Source organism: Camponotus vicinus, unplaced genomic scaffold (genome assembly GCF_025532165.1).
Source record: "Camponotus vicinus isolate PSW18456_S1 unplaced genomic scaffold, iyCamVici1.0 SCAF_3, whole genome shotgun sequence".
NCBI classification, from domain to species: Eukaryota; Metazoa; Arthropoda; class Insecta; order Hymenoptera; family Formicidae; genus Camponotus; species Camponotus vicinus.
The window spans coordinates 20973367-20993536 of NW_028141967.1; the positions used below are offsets into that span (position 1 = coordinate 20973367).

At 39.2% G+C, this 20170-nt stretch overlaps 1 protein-coding gene and 2 long non-coding RNA genes across 7 annotated transcripts in view; 1 reads left to right on the forward strand and 2 right to left on the reverse strand.

Moving 5' to 3' along the window:
• The window catches only part of LOC145969354 (uncharacterized), a 211018-nt gene that overhangs the window by 134807 nt on the left and 56041 nt on the right, over positions 1-20170 (forward strand). Inside the window, exons 2-3 of one of the 4 annotated variants that reach the window (XR_014438049.1) lie at positions 12376-12551; positions 13536-13579. The exons of 2 other annotated variants lie outside the window; for them this stretch is intronic. This is a non-coding gene — a long non-coding RNA (uncharacterized LOC145969354). Of the gene's footprint in view, positions 1-12375; positions 12552-13535; positions 13580-17526; positions 17951-20170 lie in introns of those variants that run through there. One more of the 4 variants, XR_014438048.1, reaches the window with a different exon arrangement.
• Positions 8540-9400, reverse strand: LOC145969108 (uncharacterized). Its single transcript, XM_083094963.1, has 3 exons — positions 9297-9400; positions 8885-8974; positions 8540-8767 (listed from the first exon to the last, which is right to left on the reverse strand). Exons 1-3 carry the CDS (start codon positions 9398-9400, stop codon positions 8632-8634), a joined length of 330 nt encoding a protein of 109 aa, XP_082951089.1. The 3' UTR covers positions 8540-8631.
• Positions 9967-20170, reverse strand: part of LOC145969356 (uncharacterized) — a 79998-nt gene continuing 69794 nt past the window's right edge. Inside the window, exons 5-7 of one of the 2 annotated variants that reach the window (XR_014438054.1) lie at positions 12318-12611; positions 11857-11953; positions 9967-10252 (exon numbers count right to left, since the gene is read on the reverse strand). This is a non-coding gene — a long non-coding RNA (uncharacterized LOC145969356). Of the gene's footprint in view, positions 10253-11556; positions 11954-12317; positions 12612-20170 lie in introns of those variants that run through there. The other variant, XR_014438053.1, reaches the window with a different exon arrangement.

Consider the following 20170-nt stretch of genomic DNA (forward strand, 5'->3'; position numbering starts at 1 on the left):
ACCGAGCGAAAATATTTATACCTAGTCTTTGTTATGTGCAATCGGTGTAAAATCGGCACTCTTTTTGATTCAGTAGGTCTTTTGTAGGATATAATGTTTATAGCTTTAGCACGCTTTAAGCTTATTCACAATTAATTGAAATTTATCGCATTTTTCTGATCCCATGGAAATAAATGAGTAATTTCGATAAGAATGATTTCTATCTATTTTATTGTTGTAATTTTAATAACGCAATCACAAATGCATGCAAATTAAATCGGAATAATGGTTCATAGATATGCAATCGTTTCGTTAACACGTGATGACAAATACGTCGATAGACCTGAATAACAAATCGAGGGTGACGAGTGTCGAGCTCTCGATAGGATATCGTCGATCCGTCGATGTGTTTAGCAGATTTTGGGGTGAAAGAAGCTAGAGATCAGGACTCGTTGGACGAACCCCGACGTTTACCAACGTAATCCGTAGCGACCGTAGCGATCTGTAGACGAACGGGAAAGCCAAAAGCAGGAGGGTGGTTCTCGATCGAGTGGTTTGACAGGGGTAGTTTAGTCCGAGATATATATATATTTCTAATACTATTAGCCGGTGTTCCGTTACACAACGACAGATGGACGGGCAAGAAGATATATACGCTCTGTTTGGATTTCGGTGTTAGAGGGTGCAGCTGCGCGAGTGTGCGTTATATCGCGCGCGTTACCCGTGTTTGTGCCCCGACATCAATTGATAGTTTTGGTAAACGAGAATCCACAATAGGCCTCGTTCCGCTTTGCAGGGAGACTCGCGTCTTCGTTCGAGAACATTCATTTTCTTCGTAATGCGATTTTCAGACCTCGCGATTCCTCGATTCTACAAACTGAAGTAAATCATATCTCCCGAATGATATTTATCTGAGCGATATTTTAAATCTTTGACATTTTTAGAAGATTTAAGTAAGTGCGCGTATCATTTTGTGAATTTGATTAAAATTTACAAAAATCTTATATAATTTGGAAGACTTGAGTGTAAGAAAATAGACGTTTAGGCGTTTTCAGTAAAGTAATTTTCTAATGGAAAATAGATAATGAAATCATTATCACATTTGAATAGAAATGCGAAAGCATTACGAATAGATAACCGCGGCTATCTGCTAATCGCGCACATACCTCGGAGCTTCGCTGTAATTAGATAATTAATACTCGCCTCGTGCGGCTCAAGATATATCCAATAGATTGCAGCAAAATTAACACAACAGATGTTGCGTAACCGTCGCCGGATCTCGGCAACGAATTATCGATTCGCGGCCCACGTAGCTGCGAGCGACGATTGTTCTACTCGAAATTCACTTCCGATAACACGGAGACTCGATTGTGTTTCCGAGAGTCAACTTCGCGCGCCACTGATTGAATTATCGGGCATGCAGTTGATTGAATTCGCCGTAGGTAGTACTGCCGCGCAATGAAACCCATTTAACTCATCGTCCAAGTAACTATTTAAACCAGCCAATTAGATATGCCCTCTATTCTGATAAGAACGTGCATATCTCTTTGTCAATTTATATTAGCACATTCGCGAGTTAATTCTACTCTGAGGTAATTCACGTTTTCTTAAAATGAAAACTTAAAACTAATTTTCACTATATCTATAATATGGGAGGTTAATGGTCTCTGATTTTGTTTTGGTTTACTCTAAACTTTAATTAATTATTACAATCGTATATCTCGCAATAACAATCGCAAATTAATAAAGGATAATATAAGATATATATGAGGCAATATAAGAAAAGCTAATCAAAGTTTGATAACTATGTACAAATAATTTATCTAATATATTTTTATATATTTATATAATTCTCACATCTCATTTAAAATTTATATTATTGGATATATACACATAATTTATTAAATTATCAAGAATTAGAACAATTATGGAATTTTTAAATAATTTTCTAATTGCACGTAATGTAAAAAAAAAGAATGAAAAGGAGCCATGAATCATTTGACCTGCGTAAGAGCCACAATTGACATTCAAGGACTTTGAGGGTTAATAATAAAAGCATCTATGACGAATTGTATACATATCATTAAGCATTACTAGCTTGAGATCTTAAAATATATGTGAGCTTTAGAATATCAGTATATATCTGGAAATAACATATCGATTTGATCATGAACAGTATTCATAACAAAAAAACGTAACGAAAGTGAGCAGTAACATATTACTATTACTAAAATTTAAAAAGATTACATTATATAATTAAATTAGATTATATAAACCAAAAAAAATGTATAATTGAAATTATTATATTACAGACTTGCATTTTGCGTTTGTTATAAACTATTCTCTTAACTGAATTTAATTAATGAAAATATCATTAATTAAAACAATAAAAACATAATTTGCTTTTCGTCTTATGTTTATGATTATATGGCAGTAAGATTTCACTTACTTAGTATTCAGAATACTTACTTAGTATTCAGAATTATATTTCTTACTTCATTTTATACTTTTAAAATATGATAAACTCACGAAAATTGCAGAAGATTTTTGGTTATATTCATATATTCTCTTAACAAAGTATTGTTGAATTTATTTCATATATAATTATATATATGATGTATTTTAAAATATTACTGTGATTAAAACAAAATCATTAATTGATTCTTTTAGAATGAGATTTCATTGTTCGTGCAGTGACTTACTAAAATCGCTTATCAACGATAATATACTGATTTCATCTAAAAAAAAGATTTTAAATCCATTTTAAATTACTTTAAAAAAATGCAATCTTATAATTTATTGATTAATTGATTCTCTCTATATATATACATATATATTCGAGGAGATATTTTTATGTCAAATTTTTATCAAATTAATATCAACTTTTTTAAAGGATTTACATAAAAACGTCCAATTTCTCTTGGACATTTCGTTACTAATATCGTTCATCTACCATATATAGAAAAAAGTCCGACGTACGCAATCATCCTCTATCATAGGATTACGTGTCGTAATTTAAATTCGAAGAAATGTCAACACCGCAAAATACACCGAAGAATACACACGCACGATTGTCATTTTATTGACTTGACTTTTATTTAGAAACTGATTACCTATGCATGAAAGCTATAGTTTTCCGGCGACAACTTTGTTATTCACCCTTCGATACTATCTCGGTACTGTCGTCGCGCGTTTTGTCCGATGCACGCATCAGGGAAAAACGGCGGGATAATTTTGCTGCCAAGAGATCCGCCGTGGAAACACCGATTCATTATTGAAGAAAATAATAACCCGATATTTATGGAGGAAACATCGCGACGCGTGCGATCCTTCTACGCGCGATCGATCGCAAACACAAGTGACACATAGGGTTACTCTTTCCGCGTGTTGACAAATAAAACTCCGATATTTACCAACAATTTTTTGCGCGAAATTAGTTGTGGGTGTTTCACAAAATAATTGATAATAAAAAAAACATACATTACACGAATGTATCTCAATCTGAAATGACCACGATTTTTTTCAGTCCCCAAAAGACCAATATCGGTCCTTTTTCAGTTTTGATTTGAATAATTCCAAGAAATGCCGATCGTTAATTAACAGATCGGCACGCGTGGAAGACCCACCAGTGTGACATGAAAACGCCGCTTGCATCGTCGTTTCATCTCTTCTGCCTTCATCTACCCGCTGATCTCGTACGCAGAGTATCGTATGATCTTTTCTCTCTTCTGTCCATCCCTTCGTCTCTCTTTTCGTTAGTTGGTCTACGAAACTCGCGACGGATCGCCGAAGAACTCCCTCCCCCGCCGCTGCCCAGCCCGCTCGTTGTCTCGGAGCCCGAACTGTTTTGTCCCGTCAGTCCCGAGCGCGCAATGTGATATCTATGGGTTTCTTTTGGGGCCTTGTGTCGAAGCCGCCATTATATCGGGGAGGGAGGGAGAGAGAGAGAAGGAGAGAAAGGGAGAGGTCCTCCCCTCGACTCTTCTTCTTACATCCTGGGGCACGGATACAAGCCCAAAGTATAGTTCACAGGGACGTCAAACTCATAGTCGACGACGACGACGACGACGATGACGATGACGACGACGACGATGCACGCGTACGAGTGCAACGCCTCTGGATTGTTTTTTTCTTTCCTTTCGTCTTTCTTTTTTTCGACGAGGGAAGGATGTGTGCGCCTCTCGTGCGTCAGAGACTAAGGAGTAAGAGGAGGAAGAGAAGGAGGACGCTCCAGAGATTCCCGCACTCTCCCGGATCTTTAGTTGGGCTATTCATGGCGGTACGCGTTTTCGAAAGGGATGAAAGGGTAAACGCGGTACCGACGACTGTCCTCTCGTCGTCCCCTCGGACCCTCTTTTCGGCAGCGCGCGAGAAAAGAAAGGAAAAGGCTCGAGAAGACAGAGGCGGCGGTGCTTTCTGTACACGAGAGCTCCCTCTTGCTTACCTCGTCCTCTGCGTCTTTAAGCAGCCTAATTATTTCCCTATCGACATAGATTTCTCAGATCGGATTACACCGCGGTCTCTTAGATCGCCACGTCGTGATTTGACGTTCGGGAGCTCTCATTAGACGAAATGCCGAGAGAGAATCTTCAGTTGAATGTAAAAGAATTCATTAAAATGACTAGAGATATGATTGTATTCTTTATAATATAATAAAAGATTATATGTGATATGTTGATAATTTTATATATGTTAATAATAAATAAGCAACGTGTTAAAAGTCGCACGAGGTAATATAAAAGATTTACAAGGTACAATTAAAATTTATTCGCTTATAATTAACACTTTTATCACGCATATTTCTTAATTTTCAAGCAGACTATCGCGGTATCATCTGAGATGTCACAACACGAATGAATCTGCGCGAGGGATCTTGCAAAATATTTACCCAAGCCTGTCTGTGAAAAATGGCCATTGGGCGGCGCTGAACGTGACAGAGCAATATGAGGGAATTTGTTCGTTCGTTCATCGGACGTAATGTTGCCGTTTGCCGCTAACACATGAATATCGAAACACACGACACTCATCGATAATTCAATATCACACGTAGCAGTAGCCTAGCCCGTCTCGGCCTCTTTTGTCGTGGTATGTCGCGCCGTAATGACGCGTCTCTCCTCTCCATCGTGAAAATTTAATTGATCTGCCAAGACCTTCCCACATCCACGAAGGACGTGTGTGTACGTAACATTAATATGAGTGTAGGGCGTACCGGAAGTCATCGGGGCTTCTATCATTTCCCTCCACGCAAAAATATTTATAGTTTTAATATTTTTATAATTTTAATAGTTGTTTGTCTTTGAAAAGAAATCCGTAGAAAGAAAAATTAAATGTGACAACACTAAAGATTGAATTTTGCACGCCACACAAATTCTTTATATAAATTGTCATGACGCGATGACAAGCTAATATTTAAATATACTCATATGCGATATTTCTTTGGATGGGATCGTGAATAATCTTGTTATAGGTGTGCATATGTTCGAAAGAAAAAAAAAAGAAATGAACACTTTGAGAGTCCAGACACGATTGTGTACGACCCACACGATTTCTTTGTTAACGCAGTGATCGGCAAATATGTTATATGTTATGAAGCTTGAGGAGAAAAAAGCAGAATATAAAAAGATGGCTGAGTCGAATCGAAAATATGCGAAAAGAAACGTCATGCAGACATGTCGAACTTGCTCGCTCGCTTGCTGACCAACAGTTTGCAGAACACATTGTTTAGTTATAGCCTTGCTCTAGTTTAAGTCACGGAATTCGCACGAACGAATGAGGACAATTTCAACGGTTTATCCGAGCGACTAAACTTCATAAGCGGTGAATCGACGGACGATTTGCTTTGCTCGTCGAATTGCTCAAATCCCGAATGAAATTTTAGCGTAAAGTTCCTCGAATTTTTGCGGATCATAAAATGCTCATAGGCGTGTATTCGAGCCACAATAATAATTATAATAACGAATTTTGCAAATATAAAATAATTCGAATAGCTGAAATGTCGATACTCGATAAAAATCCTCCATGGCTAAACATATTATAGCGTTTTATCAAAGTTCTATTTCTTATTAATTATTTCTTATCAATGCACTTAACCGCATATAAGATAACTAAAGATAGTAATTTAAATATTATTCTTGCAAAAGTTTTACTTATTGTTGGTCACAAAATCACTAGACTTGCACACAAGTCATTGTATGGTAAAGTTCAAAGTATAAAATTATAAGTAGCTGTTAAAGCGACAAGGTTTTCTCGCCCGTTTTATGTCTAGCATTTTGTGAACGAAAAAAAAACTTTTCCACTTACTGTCGCCTATAATCATTTCATGCTAAATCCAACACGAAGCAAGATGTTCCATCGCTTGGAAGTGGAGCCAGATTTCAAATGACGAGTCTTTAAGCTTGTCGAAGTTTCGCCGATTCACATTGGTCGTTCCATAGCAAGGATCGCCGTCCATTTGCTCGCAATGCACCTACTTTAATCCCTTCCACCTACACGGCTAAAGACTCATCTATAGCCTACGCGATCGGAAAACGACACGGACGTGCGCTCTCGGCATCTAAATAAATTAAAGAGTGTCTCCATTCGCGACGCTCTCCTCCAATCGAATCGGCGCGTATTGTCAGCGCGAGGGATTCCGTCGCTATACATACCGTGAGAGAAAATGCCAATGGTTGAAGTCACTGCCATTGCGGCGAGTGTTGCGTCTCTCTCAAACTGTTTAATAGCTAAGAATATAAATATTTTCTATGTCCGTTACTTTTATTCTTGACAGAATAAATGCGTACTAGTATAGAGATTATACATATTTCTGAAAGATATTTTATGACAATAATAGTCAGATAAATTTAGAAAATTTCAAAAATTAGCATCATATAGAATGCTAAAAGAGAGAAAAATGAAACATATAAAAAGACTTTATCGAATAAATAAAAACATACGAATTGTCAAAAATATGCCAAATTATAATGCGATGAATCTAGGTAATAATAACCACTCGTATCGTCACACACTCAAACTTTTTTGAAACACTCACCGCGAGGAAAATTTCACTTGTACGACCTTTTCCTTACTACACGAGGGATTTTTCACGATTTCCGTCTTACCTCGATACATTTGGGAGAAGCGGAGATTCGCGGAGCGAGCAAGACTCGCAGAGGAAAAAGCCCGAACATAGAACAGGGGCACGTTGCGTCGTTAAAGAGAGAGCTCGAAACACGATCTTTCCCTCGCGTCGATTGTGAAAACGTAGGAAAAGATGGAGGAAACTATGAAATTCCGGCCATTCTTCGCCTGACAATAGGACGCACGGGGATATATATTTCGGAAATTCCCAATGGCACACGCGTGCACCGCCGTCAGTATAAAAGGGGGGTCACGGGAAGGCGAAGGGAGGATAGAGAGGACAGGCGGGGTTTACTCGCTTCCATTATGAGCGACGCGCGTTTTTTCCGAGGGTGGGTTTTCTAGCATCCGTACACAACCGTACGTGTATTAGCGCGAAGCGTTTTGTGCCGTCGTGTGCGAAGGGGTCCTTTCTTCGGGGCAGTTCGGCCAAAAACCACCCCTGAGGTGAGCACCAATGGAAATTCGGCCGTGCGCCTCCCCGAGTTCGGTACCCCCCGAAATCGGTCGAACTCGGCCTCTCGATTGTCGCGCCATGAAACCGCGTCGATCGATATCTCGTAAATATTTAATTAATAGATATGAGCGATTATCACACGCGTCAGAATGCTTGAATTAACGCTAGTGTGCGATCCTCACATCGAGTCCGATTATAATTCCGCATAATTAAATTTACTTTAGTGTTTTATATTGACCGCTAAGTAATTTTTATAAATACTTATATATTTTTGGATACTAAATTGTTCTTTTATATTTTTCTGTCCTGTTTCTTCTCGCATATAAGTCTCATTAATCTTCATCGCGAGAAAAATTTCAAACATGTGATACGAAAGGGACAATCATTAACAACGTCACACGGCAGTTTCAAACTTTAAAATTTATTATTATAATTTATAATTTGATTATCGCTCGTTATAACTCCTATTTATTTACTAATTTAAATGTTTGATATATTGCACTTATTTATAATCACTTCAGTATTCCGTAAAAAATTTTTAATTCAATTTGACTAAATTTATCTCATCTTTTTCATTTTAATTTTTAATTTAATATTAATGCTATTACAAAAATCACGTATAACCATCACAAACAAAATTATTTCTTACCGTTATAGATATTTGTAAAAAATATTTTCGTGCAAAAAATATGCTTAATTAGAAAATAAAATTCACGCAAATCCATCTGTCATTATATCGCTGTCATCGAACGTATTCAAGTCGAAATGCATATTGTAAACAACGAGGTGAGAATTTAGTTTTGCACAGTCACGTTTAATTAATTCCAAAAACTCTGACGCGATAAAACGAGAACGCGCTCGATTTTTGAACGCGCATTTAGAGTCGCAAGATTCGCAAAGTTCCGCGAGTACCGTGGTTTTGCCGGCATTCGCGAGCGACGCGTGAATATTTCATGGAAATTATAAATTACACGGCACGCGCGGAACGCCGGTGCGGATCGCATCGAATTTCTGACGATGTCAGTCGACATTTCCTCGCGACCGCCACCGCGGAAAACGCGAAATTTCAATCGCATTCAAATAATTGTTCTGCTTTCAATCACGCTTTTGGAGCACTGAAAATTCACGCCATTAATCGCCGTCAATGATCGGATACAGTAATGCGAATCGCCTGAATTCGTTCTCATTTTTATTTCGTTGCTTTCGCATAACCTAATAGTGAGACGAAATTTTGATAAAGCTTATCGTATGTAATCTTTTTGTATTTCGAATATTTTATATATGTATGTACAATACACATATACCTTTATTCAATGTCCGAAAATTTACCTTGTTACTCGTTTCAAACGAAGTATCTCGCAGAATGTAAACAAAAGCGCCTTCAGGATTACTTTGCAGTACCACTTTCGTTGAAGTAATCTGGAATACATTTTAATTTTCGTGAGATGATTGCTTTTAAAATACTAAAAAGAATGTATTTAACGTGAATTTTTCACGCTCTGAATTAAACAACTCGGCTATAAACAAAGTTTATTGAATTTAAAAAAAAATATAATATATATTTACTTTCTTCACAAATATAAAATATATATAAAAAAATTATATTGATAAAAATTCATCATCTTCTCTTCTATGGCTCTTAGACAATGTAATTTTTTATTTTGACGGATATTTAAAAGATTTATTATTTTTTTTCTTGCAAGTTTTGCTCATGCTTTGAGTTATTAAGGATTACATTTACCTGGACAATATAATTTTAAATTTGAAAAGTATGTTCACGCAACGCGAATATGTATCTGGGCCGTGCGTAGTGTCGCGTAGAATCTCTCCCCCTTTTCCGCACATGCAACACTGCTACTGGCAACAACCCCTTATTATCCTGGGCACTCCTACCGCGATACATAACTGCCATTCGCATTATAACCTGCACCTCGGCCATTGTGAAACCGTAGCCTGTGTTTCCACGGCTCTTCTTCGACGTCTGTCATTAATTCAGCTTTACTCCGTTGACGTACCTTCGTATCATTATACCGCGCGCATACTCTCAGAGCAGGAAGGAGCACGGAACTGGCAATTCAGAATGTCGGAAAGAGCACGGGAAATCGACACCGGGAATTTCATTAACCTTAGACTACATATTAATTGGCGTGCAGCCAGTGATTCGCTCGTATTTAACATCCGGCAAGCACTTCTTCACCGACATTGATATTAAACAGTATATGTCGAAAAGAAGCGCTCAATCCGATAGACATCTTTACGATTTAATCTTCACATATACGCATTATTTCAGAATTGCATTTATACTTCAAAATTTTAGAAATAATTATTTTTTGAAATCATACACGCAATTAGATTATTTTGTGTAAACTGCTATATGTTTTGGCTGATAAATCAGACCGCAAAGTTCCGTTAATTTGGTGACGGTCAGAACTGTTTGGAGCGTCGGCTAACGTTTTCTGGACAGCGATGGGGGAAGATTTAAACGGTAGGTTGTGTGGACAACCCAGAAAATTAGTCACATCCGCATTCAGCGCTAAATCGTTCTCGTGTTCTGCTCTTCCTATTGTCGTTGGCTCCTCGACTGTGAAACTTTTGTTGAGGTTTCGCCCGAGGGTTTTCCGCGGAATTCGTAGATGGCAAAACGACGGCGAGCGTCCGCTCGTCCAAGTTTTTGGCCCAATGAGATCTCGAACAATACTATGTTCAAAACATCAAATGGAGAGGATGAAGGTATAATCGCAATTTAATTTTACACATCGCACTCGCTGCACACGAACACATAATAGAAATTAAAATAAATTTAATTAATTTAATTAAAACTAGCGATTATTTGTAATATTTCAAGAGTCAACTAAAAAAATTATATGTATACATGTATGTATATTGCTGTTTATCTAAATTACGTTATTAACTGATTTCCTGTATTTTATAAAATTTTTCCCGGCACATTTATTCAAGAGAGAAGAGAATTAGGTCACTATATCTCTACTTTCGCGTATCATAAAACTTGAAGAAATGCAACGTCAGAGGCATAAATTCACAAAGATCGTGGGAGATAAAAAATATTCACAAACTTTGTCGTCAAATGTTACAAACGGACTTCGAATTCTCACGCGGTGGAATCCGAGAAAAAAAGCAACGCGAACGAGAACGCGTAGCATGGCATGAAGAGCAAAGGGACAAGATCTTGCGGGGGTTGGTTTTTACGCACGAACTACACCCCGATACCGGGGATGAAGGAGGAAACATCGATCCTGTAGTAACCCATACGCGGCCGCGCACACCTACATATATATACACATAGAGCGTGTTCGCGCTCGCGCTCCTTCGGGGGCGAGAACGTTCTGTATAAAGGGGGATGAAGTCTTATGGGGTTGCGTCTTTATGTGAAAGCATTCCGCGGGTTCTCATGCCGGTCTAGAATTCTAGAAGGCGCTCTTTCGTCCCTCAACGCCCGGAATTCTTTCGATGTTCCATCGTCCCTTCGGTTTTAAGTTGTCCTGGGCGACGCGCGAACAAAGCATAAAAGATATAAAACAAAAATATAAAGTGTATATATGTATATATACACGCTTTATAAGTATATAAGTTTTACTTTAATAAGTAAATAAATATATAACTTTTCATTTTATAAAGTATACATCTTATAAGTATAATATATACATTTTAAGTATATATGAGGTATTTTTAGATATAAAAAGTATTCTATCTATAAAAATTCTATATTAATGAAGAGAGAGATATTAATTTGTCTCTTCTTTAAAGAATATCTACAAAAATATCTATTATTGTCGCCTTCTAAAGAAAATAAAATATAAACTGTTCAAAAATACTTAAAGAAACTGATACTTAAAGAATTCTGAGAAACTGGGTATTCGGATTTTTTTTAATATTATTGCACATTACGTCCTAATTATTTATAAGTTATTAAGAACATTAACAATTTTAATATTATCTTAGATAAAGGACGTAAGAACAGCATGTTTTATAATAATTTATAATATTGCATACATACACGTATACATATTATTATTAACATAATTCATGCAACTCGCAAAATTCGAACGCGGATGTCTCAATCATCCTTGAGGAAATGAGTTTGGTCGTGGTCACGTGACTTTGTCCGCGAAACGAAAACCGCAGAGATTATTAATTCCCGTATAACAGTGATTACGGATCCAGAACCAATATCATTATGGCTTTCGTGGCCATCTCTCTCTCCCTAGGCCACCTACGGTCAATCCTCTAATACTCGTTGACCACAGCTGCGCACGCACACTCGCCCTCACAAACACGCGTACGTTGCTTTATTTATCCCTTTTACCAGGGCCCGCCTGGTCCTGGCGCCAGGATAGGAAGACTCTGCCCTGAAACTCCCTCGAGAGAAGAACTTTAGCCCTGTGGAAAAGAGACGGTCGTTCATGGCTGATATTTTTTCGCGTTTCTCTTGCGTATTCGCTCTTTCTCGCTTTTACCGCTTCTTTCGTATTTTTTCGAACTAGGAATTCTTGCAACAAAACGTGCAAACATATTAAACACAAGGATTTTATTTTACGGTTTCATTTTTTTCGAGCAAGACAATTTTTTTCTCTCTAATGTCATTTAAAAAGTTAATTACGATCGATCAAATTTTTCCTGATTTATATTATCAACTTTTAATTTTTTAACGCGTCTTAAATTTCTCTCTTAGCCTTCTTTATTTCTAAATCTTTATGAAAATCTCATAACTACTATTACTACTAAACCATCCGTCTTTATGTACTTTTCTGTTTGTGGTGATATTTTCCTTTCTCTTTTATCTCAATTTCGATCCTTCGAAGATGGAGGAAGCCAATGCGGGGGTCAAAGGTCGGGACCTCACTAGATACATACTTCGAGAGAAGAAGCGATGAGAGAAATACCGCGGCGAATCCCTCGGCGAAGGAGGTGTATAGGACGAGCGAAGTTTTGCTCCGAAGAATCTCCGTGTCATCTCTTACGAGACGCAGTCACGACAGTTTGTTCTTTTCTCAACTTATTATTCTCCCTCGGAATTATTAGAAGTATTGCTCATGTACTGTATGCGAAAAAGAAAAACAAAATCAATAGAAATAATTGCGCCCTTAAAACAAATAAAATCGCAGTGGTATTTTTAATATTAATAATCGAATAAACTTAATAATTTATTGTTATAATATTTTATTGTTATAATATTATAACAATAAAATGATAACAATCTATTTAAATGTTATAAAGTTATAATGACAAACAAAATAATTAATAGCTGAAAAATAATTAACAGATTAAAATGCAGAATAATCTATGAAAAAGAAGAATACTTAACGATCAAAAGTGAAGTATCATTTTATCTTTTTATATCGCCTTCTATCTGTAATCATTCTACGGTAATCAATGTCATTAAAGGCATCGTGTATGACTACTTTGAGGGTGTAGAAAAAAAAGGCAAATTGTCTCGATCTTAGTAAGGCTTTCTACCTCGAGAACCTCGAGAACATGGACTATACTCCCTAAAATAATGGAGCTCTAGAATAATTCAACGGGACGATTACGTTCGCGCTACTACGACTACGTGTTATTATAGCAATTGCTCATGTACCTCGATGCAAGAGATATATCGTTCCCATGCGTGAGTAATAGAAATACGTTTAATGTATAATGATAAAAAGAGAGTGAAATAATGATTTTAAATGGAAAAGCTGGAGACGATCGGATTATTCTTTGATTTCTGAATATTTGCTATTCTAAATAATTTCGCATAACCAGCCGACCAAACCGATCTCACGGTGATGATGATGATGCTGTTGCGAGGGTGAATAGGATTTCCCGGGGCTTGTCCAGCGCGATATTCTCGTGGCTAACATAGCTGCGGGAGTCTTGGCTCCTCTTCTCTTCTCCTCTCTCTCTCTCTCTTTCTCTCTCTCTCTCTCTCTTTCTCTCTACTTCTCTGTTTATTTCTTCTTTCTCTTTCTCTCATGGTTAGGAACGTTAGCCATGGCGCCACCATACGCAGAAGAGAATCGAACCCCTCAGTTGCACCGAGAACGAAAGAACGAACGAACGAAAGTGCGCTTGGCGGTCGTTTTTTTAAAAATAAAATGGCAGCCGACATACACGGAGGGGACGAAGAAGCGAGGGACGCGAGGGGCCCGAGTGGGAGGATGGAGCAGACGCGAGGGGAAGAGATCGCTGCGGCGGTAGATGGAGGAATGAACCGAGGAGGACCACCGGAGAGCCCGTTCTGCGATTAGACTTACAAAACAAACGGCCCGGCGGTCTGGACCACGCAGACCAATGGCGTAGCACGCCGATCCCGACGCAAGGGACACGAGATAATTGGATCAAGACTCGGAGTACGAAACCGCGAGCAAAGCGCCTCGTAATTTTCGATTGGCCGCGGGTCGGCGACCTTGACTCCTCCGTTCGATACGTCAACGCAAATTCTTCGCATCAATGTCATTTACGTCACCACCAAAGTTCAACGCACATACAATGTCCGAAAACGTTAATAAATAAATTTTACCTCAATTTTCAAGAAACTATGGGCAACATTCAAGATTGTAGAAGACAATTCGCTCTCCTTTCCGTAAAAATATCGCTAGATAGAGTGTCCTCAAAAGACGCTACCAATTTTCGGACAATGTTCCATGATGCTCGAAATAGAAATGGTATCAGTGAGAAAATCGCGAGACGAGAGCGCGAGGAAAGGTGGCGATATCGGATGGACGGCACGATCGTCGTCGACGGCATATGCGAGGGGCGGCAGAGAGAGCAGGGTGTCCACCTCCTAGAAACGTGTAGCCTCTACCCTCTATTGATCGAACGGTCTGCCCTGGGCTCCACTGGAGTGGACTGGACACACCAGCAACCCCTAACCGTCGCACCATCTCGCAGACCCTTACCTCCCACCCCACCTTATGTACGTAAGAATATATGTATGTGTTTGCGTGTATGTGTGCTCACGTAGAGTTGTGAGCGCGTGTGTGAGAACGAGAGAGCTCGGCAGCCAAAAGGCGCCCCAAAACGTTGTGCCCAGGGGAGGATGGTCATCCCGGGGGTGGCTCGTACGATTTCGATGTGTGCTTTGAGAAGGTCTTTCCCGGTGTGTGAGTGTCTTACGTGTCAGTGTGCGTTCCAGCACGTACGACGCCTTATTGGATACTGGATATTGAGCGAAGGTGATCGTCTGTAAGGTGAACGGCTGTAGTGGCTACGAATATCAAATTTTCATACATGATTTCGATCATTAAACGAATCGAGCTTCCAATTCGGTCATACATTTTAGATACGTGAGCGATTATTAAAGACTATGTCACGCAAAATATAAAACCTTGAAAATGGTACATAGAAAAAAATAACACACATTTTTAATCTAAAATTATTTGGATAGTTTCCTAGTGCAATTGTAGACGTCTTTATTAGTTTTGATTATCTTTTTGGATGGGTGAAATATATAAATTATATAAATATCCTATGATTTCTGTATCATCATTTTCCAATATTTCCTTTTACATTCGATTTGCATTTATTAAAATGACATCTTCGCCGTTCAGATATCGGAACGCGCGGTGGACATTCATTCGAAATCCTGAAGCCGAAGACTGCATTGTAAAACGAATTCCGTCTATGTCTGACGTGCTTGCGAAATTGCATCGCCACGACATAGTGATTTCTACGTGCCGTGCTGTCAGTCGTTTCGAATAATTCCCCCGATTCGCTCGGCAGGATTCACCCTCAAGATCGAGAGAATCTTCCGTGGAAGCGATTTCGAAGTACGACTTCCGGGAACCGTCTCTACCGATCGGGGATGAGAAACGAGAAAAGGATAGAAAACGAAAGCAAAAACATCAACTGCCTCTATCACAGCGAAACGGAATTTTTATAGCGCACGTTTACGAGTCGCCGATTGATCGTTTGACGATGCGTGCGTCTAATAAAATATGTTACATGTCACAAAAATTATTTTAAGGTATATAAAACTTGCAATGTGTCTATTAAAAATGGAACTAAGAATAAAAATTTCATTACAATAATATAATTCTAAAAACAAAAGAAGAATCAATAAAATTTTATATCGATATTTATATAAATTATTACAATATAAATTAATCGCGTCATAATTAAGTCTATTTTTACACTCGCTAGACAAATATCTGATTTTTTTTTGGTGAAACAATAGAACGACATAACGGTTGACATTTCTCTTTTTGAAAAAAAGCCTCTATCGCGATGTAAAAAAAGCAAATAGCAGTCAAAGTATCTCGGTTCTCCGCGCTCGACTTTCATCGGGCAGGAATTTGCATCCGAGATAATCTCGGTCGGTAGGAGGGCGCGAATCGCGAGTCGACATAAGTAACCGTGTGCATTGTGTAATGCAAAACGGCGGCGCATTATGGCATTAGCATTATAGCATAGGCGAGCCATTCCGCACTCATACACAAATAATACCCGCGTGTGCGATTCTCGTGCCGTTTCTCGCGAATGCTTTATGATACACTGCGCGCGCTCCCGTTCCCGCTATATATTAAACAATAACAGGCGCAACGACAGCGAGAGCACCCCGTTAATCCGCGCGGACACGTTTGCGATCGCGGCCGATTAGCCGCGTCGTAAGACGTGATAATAATGAATCGGCAACAGGCATGCGAGCGATAATATCTGGCTTCTCCTTAAGAATCGACATTCCATCTACTTGACTGTTAGATACGTTTATCGTATCGAAAACAAGGCGTAATAATAGTAAATTATTTTATGTAATTTATATGCAACAATTTAATAAATTTACATTCAGATTTTTAATCTATAATTTTTAACAATCTAATTTTGTCAACGCGGTTCTCTAACAAAATCAATGATATTCCGATAGAGAGTATCGAGGTATAAGCATCCCTAAACAGTACTCGCGAGTAAATGGCTCGATTGTCTGCGGTGAACAATTCGTGAGCCGGGTGTCGTGACTACGTTTGATAGCGTTCGAGTGAAAAGCTATCCCTGAGTCGTATTTACATGTAGAGTTGAGGTTTCGTGTCCGGATTTAAGCAGCCGTTGAGTATCGATTACGACGTGCCCGTACATTTGTTTTAACGTCGAACGTAATAGTCGTTTAAAGTGAAACCGCGAACGGAGACTGACCTCGTCGTCATCGCGATATATAAATATGTCGATACGACATGGCGAGTTAGAGAGATTTTATTTATAAAACGTTTGAAATAACCATCTATAATAATCCGCGTTTGAGGGAGACAAGAGTTTCCCCTCGTGGTAAAACGGACTTTTTATAGACTGTTCTTTGTGGAACTTTCGAAACTCCTCGCTAGATTTGGAAAGTTTAAAATTCAAGATTCTTGATGTATTTTTTTTTTTGCAATCGCGAGTTATAGACCGCGCGTGAGTTCTTTGCATGCACCCTGCAAGCGCAGGGCGCGCAAGTTAATATCCTCCCGAGTTTAACTTCTATAGATTTGAGTTTTGTAAAGTTTTTGCGTCGGCTATACACATGTCAGATAGTGCGTCCGACTTGCGGAATTGATAAATAGAATAATGTCATTATTCGAGATACCATTCAATACTTGAAAAATTAGAGAAGGAAAGATACATACAATTCTCAAATATACAAAAAATTCAAAAAACGAAAAAGTGATTTATGTGGATAAAATTAATAAAATATATAAGGGCTAAAAAACCACAAGAAATAGTCTCAACAATTATGAATCAATTAAGTGTGATTAAAAAATTACAATTCTTAAATTTGTTTCAACGTTCTTTAAGAAATATTATCAGGATGATTCAGCGGTCGAACTGGAGGACAAATGTCGATATGAAAAGCGTTTGCGATCGATGCAACATAAATTAACGCGCGCCCGCGAGCGTCTCTCCCGCAGGCAAAACGCGTGTGGCAAAATAGCGAGGTACAATACGTGCACGCGTGTACTTTAATGTGTACGAGTAAGTTACATAGGCGCTATATGTTTCAGGCCCAACCTAGCTTACTATTGGATGCAGACCAAGCGCACCTAACCGATGCCGGCGCATTGTCCTGTGGGCGACACGGCCGTTATTGAATCGGCCGTCGAGTTATGTGAGAGATATCGTCTCTCTCTCATTCCTAGGATCCCGCGGCAACCAACGTGTGTTCGCGCGCGCGTGTATGTATGACGAGTTGCGCATAAAATACACGCGAACGCATAACCGCGTTACTACCGGACGCGTGTAACTATGTACCCGTGTTGTACGTTCGCGATGAAAAAAAGGAACTGTCTGCCACCACTCGTTGTCCATGAAATAATCGTGTCGTTTATTAACGCGATCAAGTTTTACTCAAGCCTTTGTACGCTGTTCGAGTTAATAAGAGCGATGAGTATTATGACATGTACGTATAAAAATGTATAAAAGGTTCATAGTGAGAAACATCCAGCGTTTTATTATTGTAGCTGGAGAAAATCATTACCGATTTACGATTACTCGTGATATTTGCCGAGCGATCATAGTTTTGGTCTTTTCACTGCTCCTTCCCTTTTTTCCCTTTTACGAACAATTTTCTTGGCATGTGAAGATCGATGCGTGTCTATGAAAATGTCCATGTGCGTGTCTATGAAAATGTTCTTTTCGAGAGGGGCGCGTTCTCCCTATCGTGTTTATATGTGTCGGAGCAGACCCTAGCACTCCCCGATCCTCGTAAAGGAATGGAAGATGCTAGGCGTCCCTCCGAGGCGCCTTTCCCGTCATCTATCACCCCCTCAGTGGCCCACCCCCTTAATGTCGCGAACGAGGTTGCAGTTACAAGGAACGGGCAAGCGAGGGAAGAATCGCGCCGGCGACCACGTCGGGGTCGTAAGTCGAGAAGGGAACTTATCAGAGCGTGGAGGACACTCGGCGCTAGAAGACGTCGCGGAAGGAGTAATAATTCGGCGCTACACTTTTTACGTCGGATATTTTTCCGCGCGAGGAAGGTCGCAAAGAAAGAGGAACAAGCGTCGCGAGAGGATTAATGGAAACTGATGCTGCGTAGACTTGGCGTAATCTTGACCTTTGACCTCGATGCGTTGTTTTTATCAAAGCGAACTGACATCTATGTGGCGGCGATGCAATAATGATCATCAATCGCAACACGTTCTCGATTCAAGAAGATATAGCGCGCATCCATTATCCTTTAGTTTATAAACATCGTTTTTGATATATATGACGGGACGGTTTCAATGGTTTTCCCCGGCACATCATTCCGTGAAACATAATATTGCATCCGACTTCGCTGTCGATCGATCGTTGCTTATCCCAAAGTCATTATGGCGTGGGTAAATATCGACGTTCGATACTCGCGGAACTGAAAGACAAATAGCAGCATACAAGGCCGTCCGATTCGCTATCCGACTTCTATCTCATTTGTCGATACAATGTCTCTGCACCGAAAAATAATGACAATAAAATTGCATATCTTTGAATTAAATACTTTGAAAATTTATGTCGTTTAAATGCACCGTAAAATGAGATTATTTTGCGTCGTTTTATTCTTTATACATTTCCAAAAATATTTAATAGGAAGTTTTGTAATACATTAAATTAAAAAGTTTTTTTCAATATGTATGTCTAATACAATTTAATTGCGTGAGTTGTTGTTATCGATCATAAGACGACAGCGGAGTGTTTAACAACGCTGAGAGTTCGCGAGTAGTCGCTACGTACGGTGTCACCCGCAAAGCTCGCCGGAAGCATCCAACCGACTTTATTCCGACGCACGAAAACAACCCCCATCAACGTTTCTGTCACTTTCAGCCGTTTCATTACGAATTCGTACATACGAACGCGTTCTCCATAGCAAAATATAATCCGAACAATTTTCGATCCTGCCGTAACTTTTGAATCAACGGTAAAATGCGCGATTCGTTCGGAAAGCATTTGCATGTCGTTAAAAGTTTCGAAAAATTTCGCAAAGTTGCATTACATGTGCGGACGTAATGCTGTATCTTTCCGATATATGTAGAATTTTAAGAAGAATACGAGCTACTGCGAAATATATATGTATACGAAAAAATTATATTTATTATCTATTCATGCAAGTCAACGTGTGTCGAGATAAAGAGATTTGCATCTTTTGATCCCCTAATAAGCGTTATGAGCCTGAATTTGTCGGCGCGGCGGACAGCGTAAAGGTAGACGATATGCGAGAGAAGGGTGTACGTGTGGGTGCACACTTTCGTACAAGTGACACGACGAAAAGGGAGCAAAAAGCTGCAGGCGTTCTCGGACGGTCGGTCAAATGTTTAAACAAACGAGCAATTATCTTAACTCGATCTGGGATCTCCGGGGTGTTCCAGCCCTTCGAAAGTATCGCCCTCCTGCCACCTCTTTCGTTGCTTCGTCTATCTGGGATCTTCCGTCTCTCCCTTCCCCTCGAGTTCCGTCTGTCTCTTTTCTTCTCGTTTTTGGGGCCCCCGCCGAAGATGTCGTCGGTCTGGAGTTCAAGTAAAAAGCACAAGACATGCATTTCATTCGCTGCCTATGTTGAGTCTTTGGTTCCCCTTTATGTCCCGCCGATATTCCGACTGACAACCCTTTCCGGCTCTCTCTCTTCCTCTTGTTCTCTCGTAGAATCGCCATCGCGCGACTACATGGGGTTGCATT